Source organism: Diceros bicornis, chromosome 13, assembly GCF_020826845.1.
Source record: "Diceros bicornis minor isolate mBicDic1 chromosome 13, mDicBic1.mat.cur, whole genome shotgun sequence".
Lineage (NCBI taxonomy): Eukaryota > Metazoa > Chordata > Mammalia > Perissodactyla > Rhinocerotidae > Diceros > Diceros bicornis.
The window spans coordinates 48,221,695-48,234,096 of record NC_080752.1 but is presented as its reverse complement, the minus strand read 5'-3'; the positions used below and the strand labels follow the sequence as shown (position 1 = coordinate 48,234,096).

The window sequence follows — 12,402 nt, the reverse complement described above, 5'->3', positions numbered from 1 at the left end:
TCAGTTCTGCTCTATTTTATCGGTCAAGGCGGTCACATGGTCTTGCATAACTTCAAAAGGGATGGGCATTGAAATCCAACCGTGTGCCCTGAAGGAGGAGCACTGGATTAGCTCTAATGACCACCACAGGGGCCAGGGGTCTGGTTGCAGGAAGAGGCAGGAGTGGGAAGGTTGTGGTGAGAATGGGAAGCTAAGGGATGGGAAGAATGGGCAAAGAGTAAGGACTGAGATAACAGGCTTGGCAAGATCAGAGCCAGCCAGGAGGTGGGCCCGGACCACCCAGTGTCTTGTGGAGGTACCTGCCGTGGACTGCATTCATTCGTCCTTCCATCCATTCATTTATTCATTTGAGCAGTAATCACTGAGGGACATCTGTGTGCCAAGCACTAGGCTAACTGCTGGGGATTCCGAGTTGTGTAGACAAATAATATGGTCCCTGCCCTTATGGAGCTCCCAGGGGAGCGGGGAGTGCGGGTTCTTTGAGGCTGAGGCTCTGCCCACACTCCAGCGCCAGGGCACCAGGGCTGGATGTGAGGAGGTGGGCTGGGTCTGTGTCTCTGTCGCAGGCCTGGCAATTGAGTGAGGAACAAAGGAAAAACCAGCGCGACCCACATATCGGCTGTTCTTCAGCTCTTCTAGAATAGCAAAGGACTTTGTTTAAAGGATTCTTTTCATTTCTCCCCTCTGGCCTTTAATAAAACTCCAAATCATGTAACTGGTCACATCCATATAGGTCCCAATAGATAGAACTCACCATTTATAGAGCTGATATGATTTTCCATAAAAACAAAAACAATACTTGTGAGCAGACACATTTTATAGAGAGGTTTTTTGTTTATTCATTCGTTTGTCCCCCCAAGAAAACTGCTTCTCTCCCTTCTATCCCCCCAGCTCCCTGCGGTGGTCATCTGACTTCGCCCAGTGGCACCATCCTCTCTCCGGGCTGGCCTGGCTTCTACAAGGATGCCCTGAGCTGTGCCTGGGTGATTGAAGCCCAGCCGGGCTACCCCATCAAAATCACCTTCGACAGGTGCTGTAACCACAGCCGGGGGGTAGGGGTGAGGGGTGATCTCTGCCGAGTGGTGTGGGCGGGGGACCAGCACCGATGCTGAAATGGCAGCAAGGTCACAGGACACTGGAGCACACTGCCCTGGGTGGGGACAGACCGCACTGGCTTTGCCCTTGGCCTTGGTTCCACCTTAGTAGGGGGGTTTGTGCTGTTTAGGGGACTATGTGAGGAGAATCTCGAGGTATCACTTGGTATGTCAGAGCCCTTCTATCTCCTCACCCCCAAGGAAAGAGAATAGGCAGGTCGACACCATCAGATGGTAAAGCAGGCATTCGCATCTGAGGAGCATAACCCTGACATTTACAGGATGGGAAGCTGGGCCTCCTGACCTCTGACCCAAATCCTGCTCATGCCCCACTGCTAGCTCCCACCCCATGTTATGCCCCTTGGGTGGGGAAGGTAGCCACCCAAATATGAACACAAACTTCTCCTAGACAAAGCATTCATGGCCTAGAACAGCAATCCACAGACTTTTCTGTGAAGGGCTGGATAGTAAATATTTTGGGTTTTGTGAGCCACCTGTGGATATCTGGTGCATATTCTTTGCTTTTTTTTTTTTTTTGGTAAATAAAATATCCCTTTATAAATGTAAAAATCATTCTTAGCTCTTAGGTCATACAAAACAAGCTGTAGACCAGATTTGGCCCTGGGGCTGTAGTTTGCTGATCCCTGGCCTAGAACATTCTGACCCCCATGAGGCCAGTCATTTGGCCTCTTAAGATGGGTCATGGTCCAAGGACAGAGAGTACTGAGAGAGCTGCGTCCAGGCACAGGAGGAGGAGGAGGAGGAGGGTTCATAACACTAGAGAAGGTCCCCATCACTAGTGAATGTGTGCAAATCATATTAAAATATCCCAGCCTGCCAAATCTGGTTGTCCTGAAGCCCTGGGTCAAGCAGGGCCTTCTGTCATTTGCAAATTAGTAAGCCTTGGGTTTCTCAAGAAGTCTGCATTCCCGTCTTTGGCAGATTTAAAACCGAGGTCAACTATGATACTCTGGAGGTGCGAGATGGACGGACGTACTCAGCGCCCTTGATCGGGGTTTATCATGGGACCCAAGTCCCCCAGTTCCTCATCAGCACCAGCAACTACCTCTACCTCCTCTTCTCTACCGACAAGAGCCACTCGGACATCGGATTCCAGCTGCGCTATGAGAGTGAGTCTTGACAGGGAGGCAGGTGACAGGGTTGGCCTGGTGGGTGAAAGGATGCAGGACGGTGCTCCACAGTAGGCCCCAGCTCGGGCCCGTCCCCATGTCTTTCTCAGTTAGGCTGTGCTCCTCGGGAGGTGCTCCCTTGCCCTCAGCATCCCTCAGAGCTCACGGGAGCTTAGAGCTAAACCTTTAGAAACAATGAAAGCTGGTGACCTGTACACTGGGTCCTCGTGTGCACACCGCAAGGCTTCTTCTGCATGCAGATGGTTGGGTACCACTGTGCTGGGCACTCTGGAGACAGATCCTGAAGTTGAAGTGAGATGGCATCTCCTGCTCGCTCTCACCTTCTCTCATCACCTGCATTCATTGCTGGTGCCTCGATTTAAAGAAGATGTCACGTCAATTCTTTGCAGACCAATATAGAAAGTTGTGGTTGAGAGCACCATGAGGACAGGGTTATTTTCTTGCTCATGCTTGCATCCCTAACCCTTAGCATGGTGTCTAAGCTGTAGTGGACACTCAACTTATGATGAATGAATGAATGAATGAACGAACAAGTGAGTGATTGAGCCAACTTGTTTTCTCTGACAGATAGATCTTCAAATACCCTCTCAGCGGATATTGATAGCCACATTTGATGAGTGGGTAATGGGCAACTTCAGCCTTCTATAAATCAGGGCGCCCTCCTCTCTCTCTTTGTGAGTCCCTTTATGGTGATGTTGGGCTCTCTTTTCCAGCTATAACACTGCAGTCAGACCACTGTCTGGATCCAGGGATCCCTGTAAATGGGCAGCGTCATGGGAATGACTTCTACGTGGGCGCTCTGGTGACCTTCAGCTGTGACTCGGGCTACACATTAAGTGACGGGGAGCCCCTAGAGTGTGAGCCCAACTTCCAGTGGAGCCGGGCCCTGCCCAGCTGTGAAGGTAAGACACACCATAAGGGTGCGCTAAAGTAGAGGATTCCTTTCCTGCCGTGAAAAACCATGAGCTGGAAGGGGCGCTGAACTCTCCCTCCTGTCAGTGAGCATCGGGAGTCTGAGAGAAGACAGGGGATGGGCTTCCAGGAGGATTGTGAGGGGAGCTCACTGGGCCACTCAGTCTTTCACTGCCCTCTTCACTCCTTCTGTAGCACTCTGTGGTGGCTTCATTCAAGGTTCCAGTGGGACCATCTTGTCACCAGGGTTCCCTGACTTCTACCCCAACAACTTGAACTGCACCTGGATCATCGAAACATCACACGGCAAGGGTGAGTGTTTAGACCCATAGCAGGTATTGGGATGTGACATGGTCAGGGCCCTAAGTTGCCAGGTCAGGGTGACCTCAATGGGGATCTCCCTATTTGGTGACCTCTAGACTTAGTCTGAATTTTTCTCACCAACAAGAAAACTCCCAGTACTTTCCCATTTCCTTGAGTCACAGAACTCATTCAATAAATATTTTTAAGACTCTGAAATCTCCAATCTAGAAGAGATCTTAGAGATTCCCAGCTCTCAAATCCTATTTAATGCAGGGATCTTCTCTAATTGCTCCCCAAAAGATGGTGACACACCTCTGTCTAAACACCCCCAGTGGTGGGGAGACGGCCAACCCATTCAACAAATGGACACCTACTATCATTTTTGATAGATCTGACCCCTCATAACAGCCTATAAGGTGTCCCTGAAGCTTTTTTCCTTGTACTGTGTTCTGGAAGAACATAGGATACATCTGCTCCCTCTTCCTCACATCTACCCTTCAGATATTGGGAGCAACAACCCTCTTCTCACATAACTCAACTGTTCCTCAGACTACATGTTTTCATATTCCTCATTAGCTGGACTGTTGCCTCAACTTCCCTAACATACATGATCTTTGGGAGTCCAAGTTCAAAGTAAGAGTGCTGGTTACAAATAAACATTAATTACTATACTCTTTCATTCAACAAACAATTGATTGAATGGCACCTACGTGGCAGACCCTGGGGCTGGGAATAAGCAGTAACCAGGTTGATATGGCCGCTACCCTCAGAAGCTTACTCCGAAGTCCATCTAGAGCCAGGGCTCTTAACCCCTCTACACTTTGGCAAATACTGACGCTTCGACTCCACCCTCGAGATTTGGATTTTTTTACATTGGAGGTGGAATCCAGGCATCTATGTTGTTTTTAGGACACTTCACTAGTAATTCTGATGCATGCCCTTAAATAAGAACTTCTGATCTAGAAGAATTAACATGTAGAAAAGGTAAAAGAAAAAATTTAACAGGAAGAATAACCCTTCCAGATATTAAAATATAGCTATGGGCTAAAATAATTTTAACACTGTGGTAAATCATTGGGGGAGAATTAAGGTCCGGAAATAGATTTCTGTGTGTATGTGTGAGTGTGTGTGAGTTTGTGTGTACATACATGCATAGGCACACTCGTGTGTGTATGTGTATGACAGAGAGACAGTCTGGACTATGTAATTAAAATGTCATTCCCAATCCATTGAAGAGAGGATGGATTATTTAATAAATGGTTTTAAAACAGTGGGCTTAAATTTTTGGAAAAAAAGAAAAAAGCAAATCATACCTCATACATTTAATGACATAAATTCTAATACTAGAAGAACATGAAAATCTAACCTCAGTGGGGACATACTTTACAGAATAACACTAAGAGCAGAAACATAAGACACTAAGAGCATGAAACACTAAGAGCATAAAAACAGAGAGTGTTAGATTTGATTAAATAAAATTTGAATGGATTTTTGTAAAAACAAAGCCAAAAATGGTTTAAATAGTAAATGGACAGAAATATTTGCAACACATATAATCAACTAGGAATTTCCAACTTGATGCATTTAAGAAAAATATGCCTGGTTTACAGGCCTGTAAAATGAACAAAACCATAAACTAATGCTTCATTATAGAGGAAATAGACATGAAACGACATTGACCCTGCTAATAATTAAAGAAATACACATTCAACCAGTAATGAAATACCATTTCCCTTTTCAAGTCAGCAAAGAAATAGTAACAGTGTAGGGGACGGTGTGGAGACATGAATACTCTTCTCTGATGCTGACATTATGTGAAATGGTTCACACTTTCCAGAGGGTGATTCCATGATGTGAACCAAAAGCATTAAAGATATACGTGCCTTTGGACCCAGCAATTCCACTTTTTGGAATTTATCTGAAGAAAATAATTAAAACTGTCCATCAAGATTTAGCGACAAGGATGTCTCCTAAAACAGCTTATTAGTAACTATTCAAATGTCCATCAATAAAGAAATGTTAAATAAACATGTGGTACAGCCGTATAATGAAATACTATACAGCCACTAAAAAGAATAATGGAAAGAACATTTGAAGACCTATAGAGGTAGTTGCAATACATTGTTATGTTAAAAAAAAGGAAGTTTGTTAAAAGATTATATTCAGTTTATAAAAAATAAACAAGGATATGTGCATAGAAAATAGTCTGAAAAGATATACCCCAAGATGTTAATACTAGTTGTGTCTATTTTTCATCTTTTCACTTTTTTCTAATTCTAAGCAATAAACATTTATTACATGTAAAGTATATTACTTGTATTAAAAAAGAAAATTTGAAAGAAAAGTCACTTATAGTCCCAGCACATGTACCTAAGCGCTGTCACTTTTGCCATTAATAGGCCTGGCCTGGCTGGGATAAGGATGGCCTGGAGTTTCTTGGGTAAGGCAGAGCTCTCCAGACAGTCAGGGTGAGGCCAGAGTTGTCCCCTTCTCCCCACAGTACTGTTCCTGAGGAGAGGAGGGATCGGAGCAGTGTCCTTGTTCATCCTGCAGAGCTGTTTCTGCCAAGCCTGGTCCAGAGTTGGCCATTGCAGGAGCCAGAAGCCACTCTGGCATCAAGAGAGAAAGAAAGGCAGCCCCTCGTGATCACTAAGAGACTAACCGCCTATATTCACGATTTTTTCTGTGTCTGGGCATCTGTGATATAGGGGTGTATGTTTCTCTATGCCTTTCTATGTGTGTCTTTGCCTAGAAGTCGATGCAGTTCAACAAATATTTAACAAAAGCTTATTTTATACTTGCACTTACTCTGGGTGCTAGGAAAACGGTGGAACAAGCCACTCTGCTGTTGCCTACCTTCAAGAGGTTTATAGTCTATTGGTAGAGATAGACAGCCTAAAGGGATCTCTCAGTACACCATGGCCGATGCTGGGATAGAGCAGAGAGAAGTGGGGGAACATCCAGAGGCCAGCCCAAGGGTTAAGCTGGTGTCCTAGAGTTGAGACTTAAGCCAGTCTTCAGTGATGAACAGGAATTATCCAGGATGATGGGTGTTCCAGGCAGAGCATCAACAAGAGGTTGCTGAGGTAAGACCAGGTCACTTCTTCCTTAGAACCATTTAAAGGCTTCTTGTTTATTAAAGTTCTGTCTTGTTTCTTGTCTATATTGATCCTTAGCATAGAGCCCCAAATTGTAAAATAGGTAACATGGCCCTAGAGCCTTTGCTTACCTTTCTCAGCCTCATTCTGAGCCCTCTAAACACTAAATTCTGGCTACACGGAGCTTCTTGCAGTTCCTAGAACTTCCCAGGCTTCCTTTGTCCTCTAGAGCTTTGCACGTCGGGACCATTTTCTTCTCTCCGGAACCTTCCTCTCCCTGTAGCATCTCCACCCTTCCTCTTGTGTAACCAGCTCTTCATCCCTCTGAACTCACTTCTTCTAGTGAGCCTTCCCAATCCCCCACCCCTCCAGCTCTGGGTCTGGTTGGGCTTCCCTCCTGTGGGCCCCCACAGGATCCTGGACCTTCCCAACCCCAGACTTGACCGCCTATACAGAACTTGCGTTTTCATCATCTGCATCCACGACAGGCTCTAAGCTCTTGGAGAGACGTGTCTGCCTTGTTTCCTGCAGTTTCCCAGCTTCTGGCTCTACGCCTAGTACATAAGGAACTCAGGAAATGTTTACGTGAATTGAATGAAACTGAACCGAGACCCTCCTCCGGAGGGCACCCCTCGGTCTCTGCTTGTAAGAGTATCTCCATGTTGCTTTCCGTAGTGGCTGTACCAATTTACATTCCTACCATATGATGCAGCTATTCTACTTCCAGGTATTTATCCCAAGAACACAAAAACACTAATTCAAAAGGTATATGCATTCCTGTGTTCATTGCAGCATTAGTCACAATAACCAAGACCTGGAAACAACCTAAGTGCCCATCAACAGATGAATGGATAAAGAAGATGTGGTGTATATATACAATGGAATACTACTCAGCCATAAAAAAGATGAAATCTTACCATTTGCGACAACGTGCATGGACCTTGAGGGTATTGTGCTAAGCAAAATAAGTCAGACAGAGAAAGATAAATGTCATATGATTTCACTCATTTGTGGAAGATAAACAAACACATAGATATGGAGAACAGATTGGTAGTTACCAGAGGGGAAGGGGGTGGGGAGAGGGCGAAAGGGGTAAAGAGGCACATGTGTATGCTGACAGATGGAAACTAGACTTTTGGTGGAGAATACCATGTAGTCTATACAGAAAGGGAAATATAATGATATACACCTGAAATGTATACAGTGTTATAAATCAGTGCTACCTCAATTAAAAAAAAAAAAGCATCTGAGGTTAAGAGACTTATTAGGCTGCTGACTCTGATTACTCCCTAACAGGCAGGAGAACTCAAAACTCTGGGAAATTCAGAATTGTTCAGCTTGCCATACGCTGAGCCCAAGGGAACAGCCAATTCAGGAGTCCAGAGAATGTGCCCTTGCTGAGACCCAGCACTGACATCTTTTATAAAACCCACAAGTCTGCCTGGGAGTGAGATGAGCAGGGCAAGGGGACACCTGCTATGTGCAGGCACTGTGCTGTGCGCTCTGCACCTGCTAGCCCAATTGTTCCTCACTTCCAGGACGAAATGCCACCTGTGAGGGAGATACCGTCATTCACATCTCAGAGATGGGGAAACTCTCACATAGGCTGTGCTGAGCAACCTTGGCCCAGACCCTTCAGCTGGTAGATGGGCTTTTGACCCAGCTCTGTCTCCCTCCAAAGCCCTCGCCTTCCCCCTGCTCTTTCTGCTCTGGCGTGGTGTTGGTGTCCTTCGTATGATTCCACGTGGTTCACTCCAGTGAAATATTCGTTTGTGTGTGCATCTGTCACACAAAATCTGGATTCAGACTCCAACACGAGGCCTCTCTATTTCTGTGACAATGTCTTCATTTTCTTACAATGGCCAAAAGAGCCCCAAGCAATCGGCACAGCTGGGAAACCCAGGGGGTTCATCTCCATTGTTTACTCATCCTTAGAATGCCAGCCAAATGTTTACTCCTTTGGAGAGCTGTATTTACATGCTAGAAGAATAGAGTGCAAAGCATCGTGCTTAGTCACCTTCATTTCCGCCCGTTACTGTGTCTGACCCACTCTCCAGCCAACCCCGTGTTCCAACTAGGAGGGAAAGGACGTACATTCCACCCAGCTTGTTCCCAAGCTCTGTAGATGGAGAACCGTTGTCTTGTTTGCAGACATGTGTGTGTGTCAGGAGTATAGGATACATGCACACGTACCCGTGAGTCCCTAAGCACGCTCACAACCCCTCATGGCAAGGATTGTGACCCCTGTGAAGCCTTCCCAACCCTCGAGTCATAGTTGCCCACTCTTCTGGTGTGCCCCTACTCTGGATTCTCACTATCTGTGTGTCTGTCTCCTCCACTAACCTGGGCGATCTTTCTCAGTGCTTAGGATTGTTTCTTTGAGCAAATAGGTAAATGGATGCATCTCAGTTGCCTGGGCACAGGACGCTGACAAGCTGCATCCCTGGTCCCATCACTTCTTCTGTTCCCCCAACCCCCACCCATAGCATCCAAATACACCTGAATCACCAGCTTCTATCAACAGAGAGGCAAGAGTATGAAAACAGCTAAAATGCTTTAGCACTAAGAGCTTGGATCCAACCATCATCTATCAAAAACGTGTCAGTAATTATCTAGAGAAGTGTTTCTCAACTTTTATGTGCCCACAAATCTCTTGGGGCTCTTGTTAGCATGCAGATTGTGATTCAGAAGGTCTGCAGTGGAGGCCAAGATTCTGCATTTCTAACAAGCTCCCAGGTGATGCCCATGCTGCTCGTCCGTGGCAGGTGGGTCCAGCCCTCCTAGTCGACCCAAGTTCCTGCCCTCGCACATCCACAGCGTATATTCCCGTGGGCACACCCACTTGTGGGTGGACGTGCATTTACACGTATGTCCACCCAAACACAACTGCCATCCGGACAAGTTCAAGAGTTGCTTTGGATGTTAAGATCTGGCCACTCCACACCTTTCTCACCACCTGCCCCACTCACCACCTGGCCGCTCTTACTACCTGCTCTCTCCCTGCAGTGTGAGAAGCAGCTCATGGAGCAGTTTCTTGCCCACCTCTACCACCCACTGGCTGGGGGACCTTGGACAAGTGCCTTGATCTCTGTGCATCTCAGTTTCCTCGGGTGTACAGCGGAGATGAGAGTAATTGTACCCACGTCATGGGGTTATTGGCAGGATTAAACGCGCTTTCATATCTTCCCTTCCAATTGATATGTGCCGAGTACAGAGCAACTAAACACGTAGGACGGTGACACACACACATTTAGTCCTCAAAATGTTAATGCATGTTATGTTTTTATTTAGTGCCCTGAACCCCTTCCCCTTCAGTGGAGCGCTCTGCTCCCTTTTTCCACCTCTCTGGTGGCGCCCATCCGGCTCCCCCAGCTCCTCCTTCCCGCTGTCTCCTGCTTAATGCCTCTCCTCCCCAGGCTTCCCTCCTGCCCCTTCTCTGACTCTCACCCTCTCCTCCAGCACGCCATGCTTGTGGCCTCCAATAGCACCTCTTTGCTGGCGGCTCCCAGATCTACCTCTGCGGTCCGACCTTAATCCTCAACTCTAACTCTACACTCCCAGTTGCCCACTAGCGATCACTGCTTGGATGCTGCAAACACAGGGCGTTCAAAGCTCAGTCCATTACCCTTCCACCACCTGTGCCTCTTCCTCCTATATGTCCTACCCCTGGTCACAAAAGACTTCGCTGCCGTTCAGGTCAAGATGCTCCCAGTCATCCTTTCATTTCCCCTTTGCATCATTGCCTCTGCCTCTGTCTACTCTCCCTCCCTCAGGTCTCTCTCGCCCTGAGGTCTCTCCCTCCCTGAGGTCTCGTGTCTGCTTCCTGCTCTTGCGCCCTCTGCCAGCCCCCATCCTCTCTCGTCCAGTGCATGGTCACCCTTGTTCTAACAGTTCTCTCTGCCTCCTCTCTCTCCACTTCATCTTCACAGCCACCAACATCTTGCTAGATCTGATATCTGATCCACTCTGGGTAGAATGGCTTCTCATTGCCTCCAGAAAGATGTCCGTCTTAGCCCAGCCTACTTTTCCAGCCTCTGTTCCAGATTTTTCCTGCTGAGTGTGTCCAGCCATACCGTACGGCCCCCCAAGCCGTGGAATCTGTAGCACCTCTGTCCCTTTACACACGCTGTCCCCTGCCTGGGACGCCCTTTCCCCTCCCACCTGGTTAATTCTCATGCGTCCTTTTAAGGCCCAAATCGAATGCGCACCCCTTAGTGAGGCCATCCCACACTCCCCTCTTCCTGCTGCAGACTGCTTCCATTCTGCCCCATGGCACTCTGATCGCGTTCGCTGTAGCATTCATCACTCTGTGCTGTAGCTCTTTGTTTCATGTCTTGTATATCCCCTTGCACCTACCTAGCCCTGGATCCTAGCCCGTAAGGAGCACTCAACAAATACACAAATGCTTGTAGAATGAATGAATAAATGAGTGAAAGAAAGGCTATGAAGCATTCCCCTAGAACTAGCCGTAAATCTCCCTTTCAAATTTTGACAATTGTAAAGTGGTGTCCTCCTCCCTGACCGGACCTGTGGGCAGTGGCGTGTTCGGGTTCATTCAGGCTCGCCCGTGCATACTCATCAATGCATGCTTGTGCTTCTGCACACCCACAGACATTTACCAAGTGGAAATGTTTGTACAGATCTCACCTTGCAGCCGGGCTGCTTCAGCCTTCTCGCCGTCGTCACCCTGTTCCTCTGGTCTCTTGGCAGGTGTGTTCTTTACTTTCCACACCTTCCACCTGGAGAGTGGCCATGACTACCTCCTCATCACCGAGAACGGCAGCTTCGCCCAGCCCCTGAGGCAGCTGACCGGCTCGCGGTTGCCAGCCCCCGTCAGCGCTGGACTCTACGGCAACTTCACCGCCCAGGTCCGCTTCGTTTCCGATTTCTCCATGTCCTATGAAGGATTCAACATCACCTTCTCAGGTAAAGCACGTGAGTCCTTCGAGGGAAGAAACCGCAAAGCGTTCTGTCTCGCTCTCTGCTGCCAGTCTCTGGTCTTCCTAGCATATGGATATTGATCCACTCTCCAGTCTTTGGGAGAGTGACCTCACTGCTGCAGCAAAAGATACTTGGGTTAGACACAAGGATGAACTTAACTATAATGGGCTTGGAAGGAGTTAGTAGGTTTGTTGGGGCATCTCTTTCTCTGAAGGTGTTTAGGATTCACTGCAAACGTGACCTACCCAACTGGTTGAACTAGAGGACCACACAGAAGTCCCTTCCTGCCCTAGTTATTCCAGATTCTTCTCTTGATTCCACTTCCACTATTTCACGACCCCAGCAATTTAAAAAAGGAAGAGGGTTTGAAATTATCATATTAGAGTGTTTCAGTCTCATTTGGGGGCTTCTTCATCAATGCTAATTTAGCAGTAATAGAGATTTATCTCTGTGTTTAGGAATCCTAAAAAGAAAGCTCTTTAATTTGCTATTCAGGGAGAAAAGAGGACCCTTCTCTCCTCTAGGGCTGAGTCCCCCCCACAGCCCTCCTATCCCATTGTCCCCAGGGTCCCCCCGCTCAGCCAAGAGCAGAGATATCAGATGGATCCCCCAGGATGGGCAAGAGATATCTGGCCTCTAGGAACTGGGACACAGCCCAGCTCAGCCCCATGCTGTCCCTCCAGCAGAAGCCACCTGCCATGTGCCTGGGCTGGCCTGGCCAATGGGACACATCCAGCTGGGGTGCCTCATCCCGTCTGAGAGAGACGCACCTTCTCCTCACCACACAGAGCCCTGGGGGACCTTGTCCAGTGAGGGATAGTCACTTCTGTGCTATCACTGGAGGTACCAGGCAGGTCCCTGGCCATAAATGCCACCCCGTCATGCTTGCCATCTGCCTCAAGT

The 12,402-nt window shown here is 47.7% G+C and overlaps 1 protein-coding gene across 2 annotated transcripts in view; it reads left to right on the top strand.

Annotated features, from left to right (window-relative positions):
* The window catches only part of CSMD2 (CUB and Sushi multiple domains 2), a 606,380-nt gene that overhangs the window by 390,755 nt on the left and 203,223 nt on the right, over positions 1-12,402 (top strand). For both annotated transcript variants that reach the window (XM_058553610.1, XM_058553609.1), the window contains exons 16-20: positions 892-1,030; positions 2,037-2,224; positions 2,959-3,147; positions 3,353-3,469; positions 11,269-11,484. In XM_058553610.1, the coding sequence (XP_058409593.1) occupies positions 892-1,030; positions 2,037-2,224; positions 2,959-3,147; positions 3,353-3,469; positions 11,269-11,484 (849 nt within the window). The remainder of the gene's footprint in view (positions 1-891; positions 1,031-2,036; positions 2,225-2,958; positions 3,148-3,352; positions 3,470-11,268; positions 11,485-12,402) is intronic.